The 13,143-nt window shown below is 43.3% G+C and overlaps 1 protein-coding gene across 1 annotated transcript in view; it reads left to right on the top strand.

Annotated features, from left to right (window-relative positions):
- Window positions 1-8,846: 8,846 nt before the first annotated feature.
- HEPACAM (hepatic and glial cell adhesion molecule) overlaps window positions 8,847-13,143 on the top strand; it is a 47,337-nt gene continuing 43,040 nt past the window's right edge. The window contains exon 1 of the mRNA XM_015425647.1: window positions 8,847-9,001. Within this exon, the coding sequence (XP_015281133.1) occupies window positions 8,917-9,001 (85 nt within the window). The 5' untranslated portion in view covers window positions 8,847-8,916. The remainder of the gene's footprint in view (window positions 9,002-13,143) is intronic.

Below are 13,143 nucleotides of genomic sequence, written 5' to 3'. Positions count from 1 at the left end.
GCGGCCTCACCCAATCATTACAGGAAGACGGGAAATCAAACTCCCCCCCAACCGTCGCTTTTGAAAACACGCGCCTAGCACAACACACTTCCGCAAGGGAGCGCTCCGACCACACCCTCCTTTTTCTCAGCCACCAATCCAGCGGAAGACAGCGCGATGACGGTAACATCAGACACTAGCTGGGCTGCGATTGGCCGGCGCTCGGCCTTCTCGCGCGAGACGCTAAGGGGTTAGCCACGCCCGTTGTATGATAGTCACGCCCACCGAATGTATAAATGAGAGGCGTTTGGCATTAGGGGAGTAACGCTGTGCTTATTTTGCCGGGTTCTTTAGGTGTCTGGTTGGGAAAGGACAGAAGTCGGCGGGGGTTGCTTTATAAGTATTAATCTGTACATACTTAGAGACGTTTTATGGGCTGGGCCATGGCTTTGTTAAACATCTTTTAATTTGTATGCAGAATGGTTCCAAGTTCGGTCTTCAGTTAAAAAATAAAAGTTCAGTGGTTCCTAACAACCTTTAATTCAATATGTGCTTTAATGAATACTGCTCTCTTTTTCAAATATATATGCGAGAATCCTTGTTATGGGGCAGGTTATGAGGAGGAAAGTTAAGACAAAGGGTTAATACTGTAACGAGTCTTTCGAGATAGATCCAGGTGGGCAACTGTGTTGGTCTGAAGCAGTAGAACAAAGTTGGAGTCCAGCAGCACCTTTAAGGCCAACAAAATTTTATTTAAGGTATGAGCTTTCGTGTGCATGCACACTTCCTCATATACATTGAAATGGAAGTTAAAAGTCCATACATATAGGCAGAGGGTGAACAGCAAATCAGCATACAACATAAGATGATGCAAAGACGCAGCAGAAATAACAAGCAAAGTTTATATGGTCACCATCGGTTTGGATTTAAATACAGGGGGGAAACACAGTGAAGCAAATGAATATGTAAAAATAGGCGACTGATATGTAACTATACTTAATTGTGGAATGCTAAGAGTAATTGAGTAATTGCTGGGAAAGATTGAAGGTCAAAGAAGATGGGGCTGGCAAAGGATGAGATGGTTAGACAGTGTCATAGATCCTATCTGATAGTAATTGAGCAAACTTCAGAGGACGGCGGAAGACAGGAAGGCCTGGCCTGATCTGGTCCATGGGGTCGCGAAGAGTCGGACTCAACTGTGCGACTGAACAACAACAAGAGTAATTGAGACCCTATTGGAGTGTAATTAAATCTGAACAAGTGGTGATCATATAAACTTTGCTTATTATTCCTGTTTGTTCTTTGCACCTGTTAAAACATCTTCACTATGCTGTATGCTACTTTGCTGTTCACCCTCTGCCTGTATGGACTGTTAACTTCCATTTCAGTGTATCTGAGGAAGTGTGCATGCACACAAAAGCTCTCACCTTGAATAGAACTTCGTTGGTCTTAGAGATGGCACTAGCCTCAAACTTTGTTCATGAGTCTTAAAGTGTAGAGTCACTTAAATTCAGTTCAAAAAGTCAAGTAGTAAGTGATGCAAAAGATATGTAGCAGGTCTTGGAGAGCCAATGCTAGTCAAAATAGACAAGACTGACCTTGATAGGCTAAAGGTCTTAATCAGTGTAAGGCACGTTCACTTGTTTGGGTTATTCATGTAATATTTGGGACAGAGCCTTCCGGTATTGAAAACCACAACTTTCGAGGTGAAGCCATGGTTCATATGTAGTCCTGGCTGTTAGTGCTTGGTTTATAATTGGAAAGCCCAGCTGCAGTCAGCACACCCAGCCTGGGCATTAATTGGATTTTAAAAATGATTGCTGTGCACCTATGATCAGATGTGTTATTCTAAAAATTGCTTTATAGAATAAAGCAGGGGGGATACATTTTTTGCAACAGAAGCTCTACTTTGGGGGGAGACTTGTAAATCTATTTTTGCAAAAATCTGAGTGTTTGAAATCTTCCATTCTATATCTCTCTTGCTTTAAGGAGGGGCTTTCACTTATATTCCAGAACGGGCATCCAATAACAGTACTAGCAAAGATAGAATCTTAACAGTTACATAGGTGAATATAGGTCCCTGCCTCTAAGGAATTAAATCTAAATCTCTAAGGAATTAAATCTAAAAGGTTTTTTCTCTGTATGCATAGTTCATGGGCTATCCTTCCTGTTTTTCAGTAGGTTTTGAGCTGGGTAATAGCAGTGAAAAATAAAAACCTAATTTAATTCAAAGTTAGAGTTTTATAGATTTCCAAGGAACTATGAGTGCTGAGTTTGAGCTAAAAGTGTTCCAAAAACTGTGGCTTTCTGTTGCAAATGTGTTTGTTTTTGCTGTTCAGAGCTGGTGCATAAATGGTATACTCAAAATGCTACCTATTGCAGTTATGAAGAGGTAATTTGTGTGGTATTTATGGCCCAAACCAGCCACTTTAACTGTATTCAGAACTGTAGGCATTTTTATTGAAGCATCCTTGCAGGGGTAATCTCATTCTCTTCATCCTTCCTCTCTAGGATAGAATGTTGTTACTCCCTGCAGGACTATGTGTTTATAAAATTTCTGTCCTTGGCACTATACTTTTCTCCTCCTATCTCAGTGGTGGTGAACCTATGGCACGGGTGCCAGAGGTGGCACCCAGAGCCCTCTCTGTGGGCACACGTGCCATCACGCCAGCCATGCCCAGACCATCATTAAAGTGTCAAATTCTCTGCCAAATAATTTTAAGTAAATGAAAGCATTTGGGATTGCTTTCCTTACTTTGTTTGGATCATCTTAAATTAATGTATGAGTTGTTTTTTTCTAAAGTAAAACCTCAGTATTTAGGTTAAATTGCCGTGTTGACACTTTGCGATAAATAAGTGGGTTTTGGGTCGCAGTTTGGGCACTCGGTCTCTAATAGGTTCACCGTCACTGTAGTGTCTGGGCGTCTTGGGGGCTTATCTGATCATATCAACACGTCATAGGAAGGATGGCTGAGCCAGTTGGAATTAAGAGCGGCAGGATTCAGAAAGATGCTGACTTGTTGCAGAAAACAAAGCTTTTGTTTGTGATTTTTTTTCCCCATTGTGTGAAGGCAAGGCCAAGAACTTAACTGGCAGAGAGAAAGAGGGAGTGAAGATCAGTTGTTTTGGTTTAAAACAAAAATTTAAAAGCCCTGGGAAAATTTTCTCTTTGAAAAAGAAAAACCTTTATGGGGTGTATCGGAACACTTTGGAAGGAGCTCAGCAGCCAATTGCCCCACAAGAAGAGGTTTTCTTGATGAGATTTGGAAGCTAGAAGCAATAAACAGTGATTCTCGCCAAATGAGCATTTGGGAAACCCATCAAGCCATCCCCCACCCACACCTTTAATCAACCATTTTTGAACAGCTGTTTGATAGTAAATATTGGGTTTGATTAAGCACAACAGAGCTGGAACCGTAAAAGCATTCAGTTCACTTCAGAAATTGGCTCAAAAGATTTGGGACAGCACAAAGGAGACTAATTGGCACATGGGGGGGGGGGCTGGAATGCTGGCCTAGTTAGACTGTAGGATGGCCGGAATGACTAAGGCTGAAATTAAAAGCAACAAAACCCCCAAAGGCTTGACAAACAGACACAGGGAAAAGATCTGTCGGTTTATGATACTGTTTCCTGACTGATCGCCATTACCAAGCTCTTAAATCTGGAGCTGGCAAGCTAGCAAATTGTTTTGTGATTTCTAATAACTTCTCTGAGATGGTTGTTGCTAGGGCAGTGTTTATTTGGCTGTTGTTCATGTACATTTTTACTGTTTTTAAAGCTTTGTGTATGTGAAGCATTCAAGCCACTTTTCCTATGAATTAAAGAACGTGGATTGCTTCATCACAGTGCAGTCTCTTATGCTAATGTACCTATCTTTCTGAGTAGCTGACATAAACAGTGCCCTGGAACCTTTATAGGGCTGTCAGCCCTGGGTTGGGAAATTCCTGGAGATTTTGGGGGAGGGTGGAGTAGTCTAGAGAGGGCTGGGTTTAGAGAGGGAGGGACATCAGTGGAGTATAATGCCATAGAGTCCACCTTCCAAAGCAGCCATTTTCCTGAGGGGAACTGATCTCTGATGCCTGGAGATCAGTTGTAATTAGAGATGTAAAATTTCTGGAAATTTTGAAGCTCGGGGAAAAAACGGAAATTTTCTGAAAAATTGAAAAAAATGCTATATTAGCATTTCTTTTGTCTTTTCTAGATTGAAAGTCATTCTGTTACTTTAGGAACATAAAATATGACTATGGACATTTTTACTTGGCATGAAATTATCACAACTAGCATATTAAAAATGTAGTGTATCCAAACAATTATTTCAAACAGAATACCCACCCACATGCAAAAACGAAACTGAAACTTTTTAAATTTCTTCTGACAATTGCACCTCCTAAAGGAAGAAATGTATCTTGTTCTTGCATTGGAGGGTTCAGTTTGTAACCTAGGACTTGCTTGTCAGTGCATAGAAATTAGATCAATCTGATACCATATATATATCTTCACATCTCTAGTTGTAATCCCAGGAGATCTTCAGCCACCACCTGGAGGCTGGTAATCCTAGACCTTTGTCTTCTAAAACCAAGTCTGTAAACTGTATAGAAATATTGATTTCTAAATGTCTCCTGCATCCTCCTGTTCTGTCTTTTGGTAACAGGCTGTGCCTTATTTCCTGTTACAAGCCCAGTGGTAGGCCCCATGGCTTCAATTGCATGCCATAAACTCACATTCTTCACACTTCCATGCTGGAAGCTAGACCTACATGCAAGAGCTCACGTAGCCGATGGAGAAGCTGGAGTTGGGGGCCATGTGACTGCAGGCGTGGTTTCCAGACTTCCAGCCTATCCCCAGTTGTACCCATGATAACTAAGAAATTGGACACACCTATGTCCACTCCAATTGGCTGATGGCCACAGCTGATTGAGACTGAAATTGGACTATAACTGTTCAGACCCAATGGGAGGGACCCTCTCTGTCCCTTGCTCTTGTTCTGCTCTTGCTTCTTGATCTCCTGTTGTTGCCGGTTTATTGCACCTGGACATGTGGTCGCTGGGAGAACAAAAAACTGCTTGGTAGCTGGAGCACATGTTGTGCAAAGATGGGATTGTTCCTAAAAATCCCTTGGTGTCTAATTGGACTGTATACCCTGGACTACTTTGGACCTTGGTAAATATGCATCTAGTACTGTGTATTCAAGGCAAACTGTCTTGGGCTTGTTATTTTGAATCCTTATAGTCTAATTGCAATACTCTGTGCTGAATAAAATATTATTCTTGTTTCTAACTTGTCTTTGATGTTGTAACTGAATTCTGAGTCTAAATCTTGTAGCCTAGCGCTCACACCACACATGCTACCTTGGTGAAGTGTGCAATTCTTAGTTAGAGTTGCTAACTAGATACCAACTGAGATTTTGAACCTCTGATCTCAGGTTGGGGGGGGGGAATATTGCAGAGGTTCTGGTGGCATATTGTTCTGAAATCCAGAGAGGGTAGTTTACCTCTCTGGGTTGTTGTGTAATGTACTGTAAAAGTATAGGATTCCCTCTCATACCTGGACAGGCTTGGGGGGCAGAATCCTATACAATAACCTATGATGAAAAGTATGTACAATGATGTACAATGTATCACATTGTTTCATCCTGCCCTTCCTTCAAGGAACTTAGGGTTGCATGCCTACTGCTATTTTATCCTCATAACAACCCTGTAAGGTGAGGCAAGAAACACTGTAAAGTCACCCAACAAACTTCAGGGGGTGAATGGAACTTGGAATCCGTGTCCCCTTAGTCCTAGACCCACTCTGACTGGTATATTACACTGGCTCTTTTGTAGTACAATGAACAATTCAAATCAATATAGATTATTTGGGGTTTTTTGTTTTTTTAGCGTCTGATTTGCTTCACAGGGTTCTGTTGCCTGTCACTGAAGAATATTTGTGGATCAGTTCTAGGACTGCCAAACAGCCAGCTTCCCACTGGGCACAACTAATTCCACACCAGCACCCCTTACACCAGTTTTCAGATGAAGCCCCCCTCCCTCCCCCGAATAGTGAAAACAGAAGAGAGGCAGGCTTTTGAAAAACTGTTTACTGCCTTTTAGCCCAAAGGAATGTGCTATGCCACTCCTTTAAGGTTTTTGCATCACTAGGCTTGCTGTCAATTTGTAATTTTCAGCCCAGGCTTTTCGGTGAGCCGAAAGCACCTTCTCTGAACACAACAGCTGACTTCCTCTGCTTTTTCTGTCCTCCCTAATAACTCTACGCCGGACAGTGAGAAGGCTGTGGGCCTTGGGTAAACTAGTATTTTCTGCCCTTTGACGACTGATTTTTCTCTTTGGTGGTCCCGTCTTCGCATCCCATCTATGATAACTTAAGAGTTAATCACCTGCTCTACAGAAGATATACCAGACATTAAACTTGGTTTCCACCAGCAGGCTGTGTCTGGTCTCTGTTCTGAGTTCTCATTTTAAGCTAGGCCCAGCTTATAACACTATCCCTTTCCAGATTTGTCCCTTCCGTACAGCATTACCACCTCTGGGTTGGGAAATACCTGGAGATTTTGGGGGTGGAGCCAGGGGAGGGAGGGCAGGGTTTGGGGGAAGAGAAGGACTTCTGCAGGGTACCGTGCCATAGAGTTCACCCTCTAGAGCAGCCCTTTTCTCCAGGACAACTGATCTCTATTGCCTGGAGATCAATTGTAATAGCGGGAAATCTCCAGGTACCACCTGAAGGTTGGCAACCCTGTTTCCATTAGGTGGCCACCCTAGTCAATACACATGGCTAGCTTACTACATTGCCAGCTTGTCTGTATTATTAAACACTGAGGTGCCCATTTTTACTACCACAGGTTCTCTTTGGGGTGAATACAAGTTTGGTAAAGCTTTTGCTCATTCTGAGCCTGGTAGCCTAGTCATCTACATTACAAATACAATGGAAGACTATGGTTTTTTCCAGGTGTGCCATCCAAAGAGGAGGGTCATCTTATATTCACAGAAAAGTTAAGGTTATATACAGTAATAATCAGGGCTTTTTTTGTAGAAAAAGCCCAGCAGGAACTCATTAGCATATTAGGTCACACCTTGACAGCACAGCTCATTAGCATATTAGGCCACACCCCCATGTTACCAGAAGTGTGGTCATCCAGCCACACCCACTTTTTGCTTCTTATTCTGTTTACTTTGTTTATTCTCAAAACCCAGGGCTTTTTTTGTAGCAGGAACTTCTTTGCATATTAGGCCACACACCCCTAATGTAGCCAATCCTAATGACTTTCTGCTGTTGGGTGTGGCCTATTATGCTAATTAGTTCCTGCTGGGTGTGGCCAACTCAGGAGCCAGCTGGAACTCTGTTCCTGTGCGTTCCTGCCCAAAAATAGCCCTGGTAATAATGCTTTTTGGTGTATATAACATTTTTGGGGAGGGGGTCATCTTGCTCTCAGGGTCATCTACCTTTCCAGTAAGTATGGTATGTCAAGTGTGAACGTGTTTTTCCAAACCACAGAGCCACACTGACTAGAGGGGATTCTTAGGCTTCCCCTTGGATATGACTGGCCTTTCCCCCCATCTTAGTGATTCCTTTCCTTCCCTCGTTTTGAATTTTCTTGGTATTTGTAGAGATTTTAATCCTTATATCCACACCACCACAATGTCTGTTTTAGGAAGAGGCCCAGGTAAGATGGTGGTGGACTGTTCTTAGATCTATCCCACTTGCTATGGGGAAACTCAGTGTTGTCATGACCCCTTTCACACCTGATTTGAAAGCCAGGCCATGCTGGATGGGCATCTTGTGGTTTAGAGTGTTGAACTAGGATCTGGGAGACCCAAGTTCATGTCATGGAAGCGTGCGGGCTCATCTTGGGCAGTCACTCTCACAGCCTAACCATGTTCACTAGGTGGCTGTTGTGAAGACAAAATGGAGGGAGGGAAGAATAACATAGACCATCCTGAGCTCTTCAGAGCAATGGCAGGATAAAATGCACTTTCATAGTTGCTACCTAGTTCCAGAGTGCAAGAAAATGAGACACAAGTGGGGTGTGCCAACGCTGGGCTGGAAAATTCCTAGTGATTTGGGGGTGGAGCTTGAAGAGGGTTTTGATGTGAGGACTTCAGCAGTGTATAAAGCCGTAGAGGCCACCCTCCAAAGCAGCAGTTTTCTCCAGAGGAACTGATCCCTGTAGTTTGGAGATCAGTTGTAATTCTGGGAGGTCTCCAGGTCCCACCTGGAGGTTGGCAACCCTAGATGTAAGCCTTATATGTTGTTGGTCTAAAAAGCCTTTTGGTGGGAGTATAATCCATATTTTTAGACAACTGCTGCCTGTCCTGCCTGCAAATGCCACATCCTGTGCAGAAATCCGTTCTCAAGTTGTTATGGCTACTTGCCTGGAACAATTTTGCCATAAGCTAGAAACTAGAAAAAGCCCAGGAAGGTTTGCAAAAGACAAATGGGCCCAACTCTTTTCAAGGCCAGGAAATGCAAATGGCTCCCATAATTCGCCTCGCCCGCCTGCTGAGACATTCATTTGAGAGGGCTGTGGGTAGTGTGTGTGGCATATGTTAAAAACCTCCCTAGAAACTTTGGGAGAGGCTGCAGAAAAGTGATCTGGAATTTTTGCTCCAAGAAACTTAAATCAGGCCTTTGATGCAAAGTTGTTGAAAACTTTGGGAATATTGTGCGTTTTTAAATTTTTTTAATTTTTTTTTCCTTAGAAGGAGAGTTAGCCGATCCTTCAAAACAGAGAATGTGGGGCTCATGAATCCAGAAAACATCAGGTCTGACTAAAAGAGAAGAGAAAAACAAAATCTCACAACAACACACAGAGCTCTGTCTATTGAAAAAGGACTTGGCAGGGTTCAGCGGTGGCAGAACAACTCCAAGCAGTACTAAGGGACGTGCCCGGAGTGGACAAATCATGCTAATTGTGTGCAAGAGGGACTGAAAACCAAACCCAAAATGAAGAGGGGAAGGCAAGTCTTGTCCAGAGTTCTCAGTGCTCCGGGTTTCGTGCAGTTAGCTTGCCTTTTTATAATCTACACAGGTAGGAAAATGGCATTCCTTATAAAGCTTTTGGGGAAGGGTGCGGAGCTTTGGCAGAAACTCTTGTGAGAGGGGATGAGGTTCGGTTCAGATGCTGGAAGCCTGCAGGCGTGTGTTGCTCAGCTCCAAGGCAAAGAGGTGAAGATCCTTCAAGTGGCAACTCTGAACACCCGTTCCCCCTCATGCAGGAAGGCTCTGGATTCCTTGTGGTTTGGGATACTGGGAAGGAATTAATCAAGGGACTCTTTTTGGAGCAAATGATTGATCTGTGCCTCTGGAATTGAGGATGGAGGGGCCGGATGAACATTTGGAGCATCATGTAGAGTCCTGAACAAGTTTTCAAAACAAAGCAGGTAGATTTAGGCATGTTTAGGCAAAGACAGATTGCCCAAGAGATGTGCCGTTTGATGATGGTCAGCTGCAAATACATACAAAATGCTAGGTCAGAACTCACGTTTTGGTTGCCCACCTTAAATTTTGGCATCGGGGTTTAAAACTCAAGAAATATGTTCAGAAGGATCTGAAAGCAAATAACTTTCCCTAGAGGTGCTGTCGTTTGTTTTGTGTGCATGTGCATTTTAAATCCAGTTCCTTCAGGAAATTATCTGTGGAGCAGTTGTGTTGTAGTGGCCGAAAGACTGCGATGAATCGAAGTCCCCAGTTCAAATCATACTGCTGTTCTCCTAATTAACTTGTTCAGATATATAGCAATGTATGCTTACACTTCTAATTATGTTCAGATATGTAACAAATATATATGCTTACATAATTGCTGATATGTATGCTGATCTTGGATCATACTGCTATTCTGAACTTTAGACGAGCTATTCTCTAACCTTCCTCTGTCCCCTCCCCCCTGCAATAAATGGATGATAATACCATCCTGCCTTGTAGGGCTGTTGTGAGAATAATAAAAGGGTTATGTGTTTCTATCATATTAAACTTAATGCAGCAGCCAAGTTGTTTGGGGGACCTACATCCCACTGAAAGCAAAAAGCAGGGTTTCACAGTTACTAACTTGACTTAGCAGTGGATTTAAAGGAATTTTGAAGTGATGGAAATTATAACATTTAGGTGCGACACAGTGACACAGTGAAGAAGCCAGCAGATTTATGATGTCTTAAACATAAAAATATGTCTTCTAAAAGAGACGGTCCTGCCTGATGGTCCAGTTGAGCCCAGTCTCATCAGAGTATGGAAGGTAAGCAGGGCTGGCTATGGTTAGTACTTGGATGTGAGGCCCTCAAGTAAGAGGAAGGCAATGGTTAACAACCTCTGCTCATCTCTTGCCTACAAAACCGCATGGTCCTAGGGTTGCCATGAGTCAGTTGCAGCTTGTTGGCATGCAATTATTATTATTAAGAGGGAAGGCAACACACATTTTGCATTTAAGGTTTTCATAGGTCAATGTAGCTTCCCAGTTAACAGACCTTATAAAAATGATCTTTCCCATATTATTTGTCCTCTACCCTTTGCTTGAAGTACAGGGAGAGAAGCCTTCCCCTCTTCTGTGGTTCCCCTGTCTTGGCTCCTTTTGAGAAAGCTGGGGGGGGGGGGTTGGCAGCCCTAGCTCTACTCAAGGGAGGACTTGGGGAAGGGGGGAAATCTGTGGATTTTACTAAAGGTTCCCTAATTGTCCTCCGATAATTTGAGCACTTGTCTACTCCAGTTATGAAGAATAACTTTACCATGTAATTCTACCATACATTGTTCCAGTAGCTATCAAGAGAGCTTATATTAATTGATGGGTTATACCTTTTTTAAAAACGGCCTTGTCTCATGAGAACCAGCACAGAGGGGCCAGGATGGGTTTAGCTGCACTGGCTTGCCCCTGCTCTCATTTAATTGAGGGGCCTTTCTTGGCACTATGGTTTGCTAATACTAATCTTTCTTTCTCGCTCCTTAAGGGTGTACAGTGGTGATGGTCCCAGAATTTCTCTCTGTTGTGTAGTGAGTGTGCCTGGAACACTGTGTCCCTGGCTTTTCAGCTGCACAAAGCCAAATGAAGAAGTATTTCTCTTCCCAGAACAGGCAGGACTTCCCCCTCTCCTTTTTGTGCCTTCTTGTACTGTGAACTCTCTAACTAGCACTGAGGTCCACTTAATACTTTACCAAATTCCTACATGGATAGTGCTTCTGTGTTGGAATTCGTGAGAGATCATGCAAGAAGATTGGTATACAAGTGAGTCTTGTGTGCTGTTTGCCTGTGCTAGCAGCCTGCAGTCTGTTGGGGCTTAGTGTGCATGTAACTTTCCCTAGAGGAATCATAATGTATTTTGCATACAGTTTTTATGTTGGAAGTGTTCTAGAGGCGTGAAGGTTTTGTAAATCTGAAAAGCGGTGCTGGCATTTCATTGCAATGTACTAGAAATTAAGGCACAGGATGATCCAGAGAGGCATGCAGCATGTGCTTTGTGCCCCCCACCCACCAAACACTACTACACTGGAGAGAATAAATCTGATCTGAACATAGTATCTGATATGACCTTTGGTGTAGTGGTTAAGTGCACGGACTCTAATCTGGGAGAACTGGGTTTGATTCCCCACTCCTCTACTTGTACCTGGCTGGATGACCTTGGGCAAGCCATAGTTCTGATAAGAGCTGTTCTTGAAAAAAGAGCAGTTTCTGTCAAGAGCTCTCTCAGCCCCACCTAACTCACAGGGTGTCTGTTGTGGGAAAGGGAAGGGAAAGGAGTTTGTAAGCTGCTCTGAGACACATTTGGGTAGTGAAGGGCGGGTATAAATCCAATCACTTCTTCTTCCTCTTATCTACACACGGACAAAGTGGGCTTAAAACTATGTGAGCTGGGTTCAAATGCCGCATCTAACATGGGCTCATTTTGTAGGTTATATCGCTACCTCACAGGGTGTCTGTTGTGGGGAAGGAAAGGGAAGGGAAAGGAGTTTGTAAGCTGCTCTGAGACACCTTTGGGTAGTGAAGGGCGGGTATAAATCCATTCACCACTTCTTCTTCTTCCTCTTATCTACACACCGGCAAGGTGGGCTTGAAACTATGAGAGCTGGGTTCAAATGTCGCATCTAACATGGGCTCATTTTTTAGGTTATATCATGTCTTGAAGCCTAATTGGTTGATAGTACCATAGTAATAACAGCAGTCTCCTCCTAGGGATATTGTAAGGATAAAACATAATACAGATCACAAAGCGCTTTGCTAACGAAAAGCACTGTATACCAGATAAGCAGAACAGGGTGGAGAAGGGTCCAGAATTGCTGTTCATACATTTGAACAAAATCTGTGAATTAATTCATAAATTTATATTTATGTTATTTATAGTCTGCCTTTCTCACTAAGACTCAAGGCAGATTACAGACAATTGGACGTTACCTCCAGGGTCATCTAGTCCAACCCCCTGCATAGTGCAGGAAATTCACAAATACCCCCCCACACACACACACACACATATACCCAGTGACCATGCCCAGAAGATGACAAAACACCTCCAGGATCCCCGGCCAAATTAGCCTGGAGAAAAATTGCTTCCTGATCCCAAAGTGGCGATCAGCATTTCCCTAGGCGTGCTAGAAAGGGCCACAAGAACTAACCACTGAGGCAACCTTTCCTGCCCTCCTTCTCATGATCTGCCTAAGTTCACAGAGTCGGCAATGCTGTCAGATGGCCATCTAGGCTCTGTTTGAAAACCTCCAAAGAAGGAGAGCCCACCACCTCCAGAGGAAGCCGGTTCCACTGAGGAACTGCTCTACTTGCCAGGAAGTTCTTCCTAATGTTCAGCCGAAAATTCTTTTGATTTAATTTCAACCCGTTGGTTCTGGTCCAATCTTCTGGGGCAGCAGGAAACAACTCTGCACCATCCTCTATATGACAGCCCTTCAAGTACTTGAAGATGGTTATTTATCTATTTATTTATTTATTTTTCGCATTTATACCCCGCCCTCCCCAATGGGCTATCATATCACCTCTAAGTCGTCTCCTCACCAGGCTAAACATACCCAGCTCTTTCAACCTTTCCTCAGAGGACTTGGTCTCCAGACCCCTCACCATCTTCGTTTCCCTCCTCTGGACATGTTCCAGCTTGTCTATATCTTTCTTAAATTGTGGTGCCCAAAACTGAACACAATACTCTAGGTGAGGTCTAACTAGAGCAGAGTAAAGTGGTACCATCG

Source organism: Gekko japonicus, unplaced genomic scaffold (assembly GCF_001447785.1).
Source record: "Gekko japonicus isolate JY-2015 unplaced genomic scaffold, Gekko_japonicus_V1.1 scaffold1032, whole genome shotgun sequence".
Classification (NCBI taxonomy): Eukaryota; Metazoa; Chordata; class Lepidosauria; order Squamata; family Gekkonidae; genus Gekko; species Gekko japonicus.
This window is presented reverse-complemented; position numbering and strand designations above follow the sequence as displayed.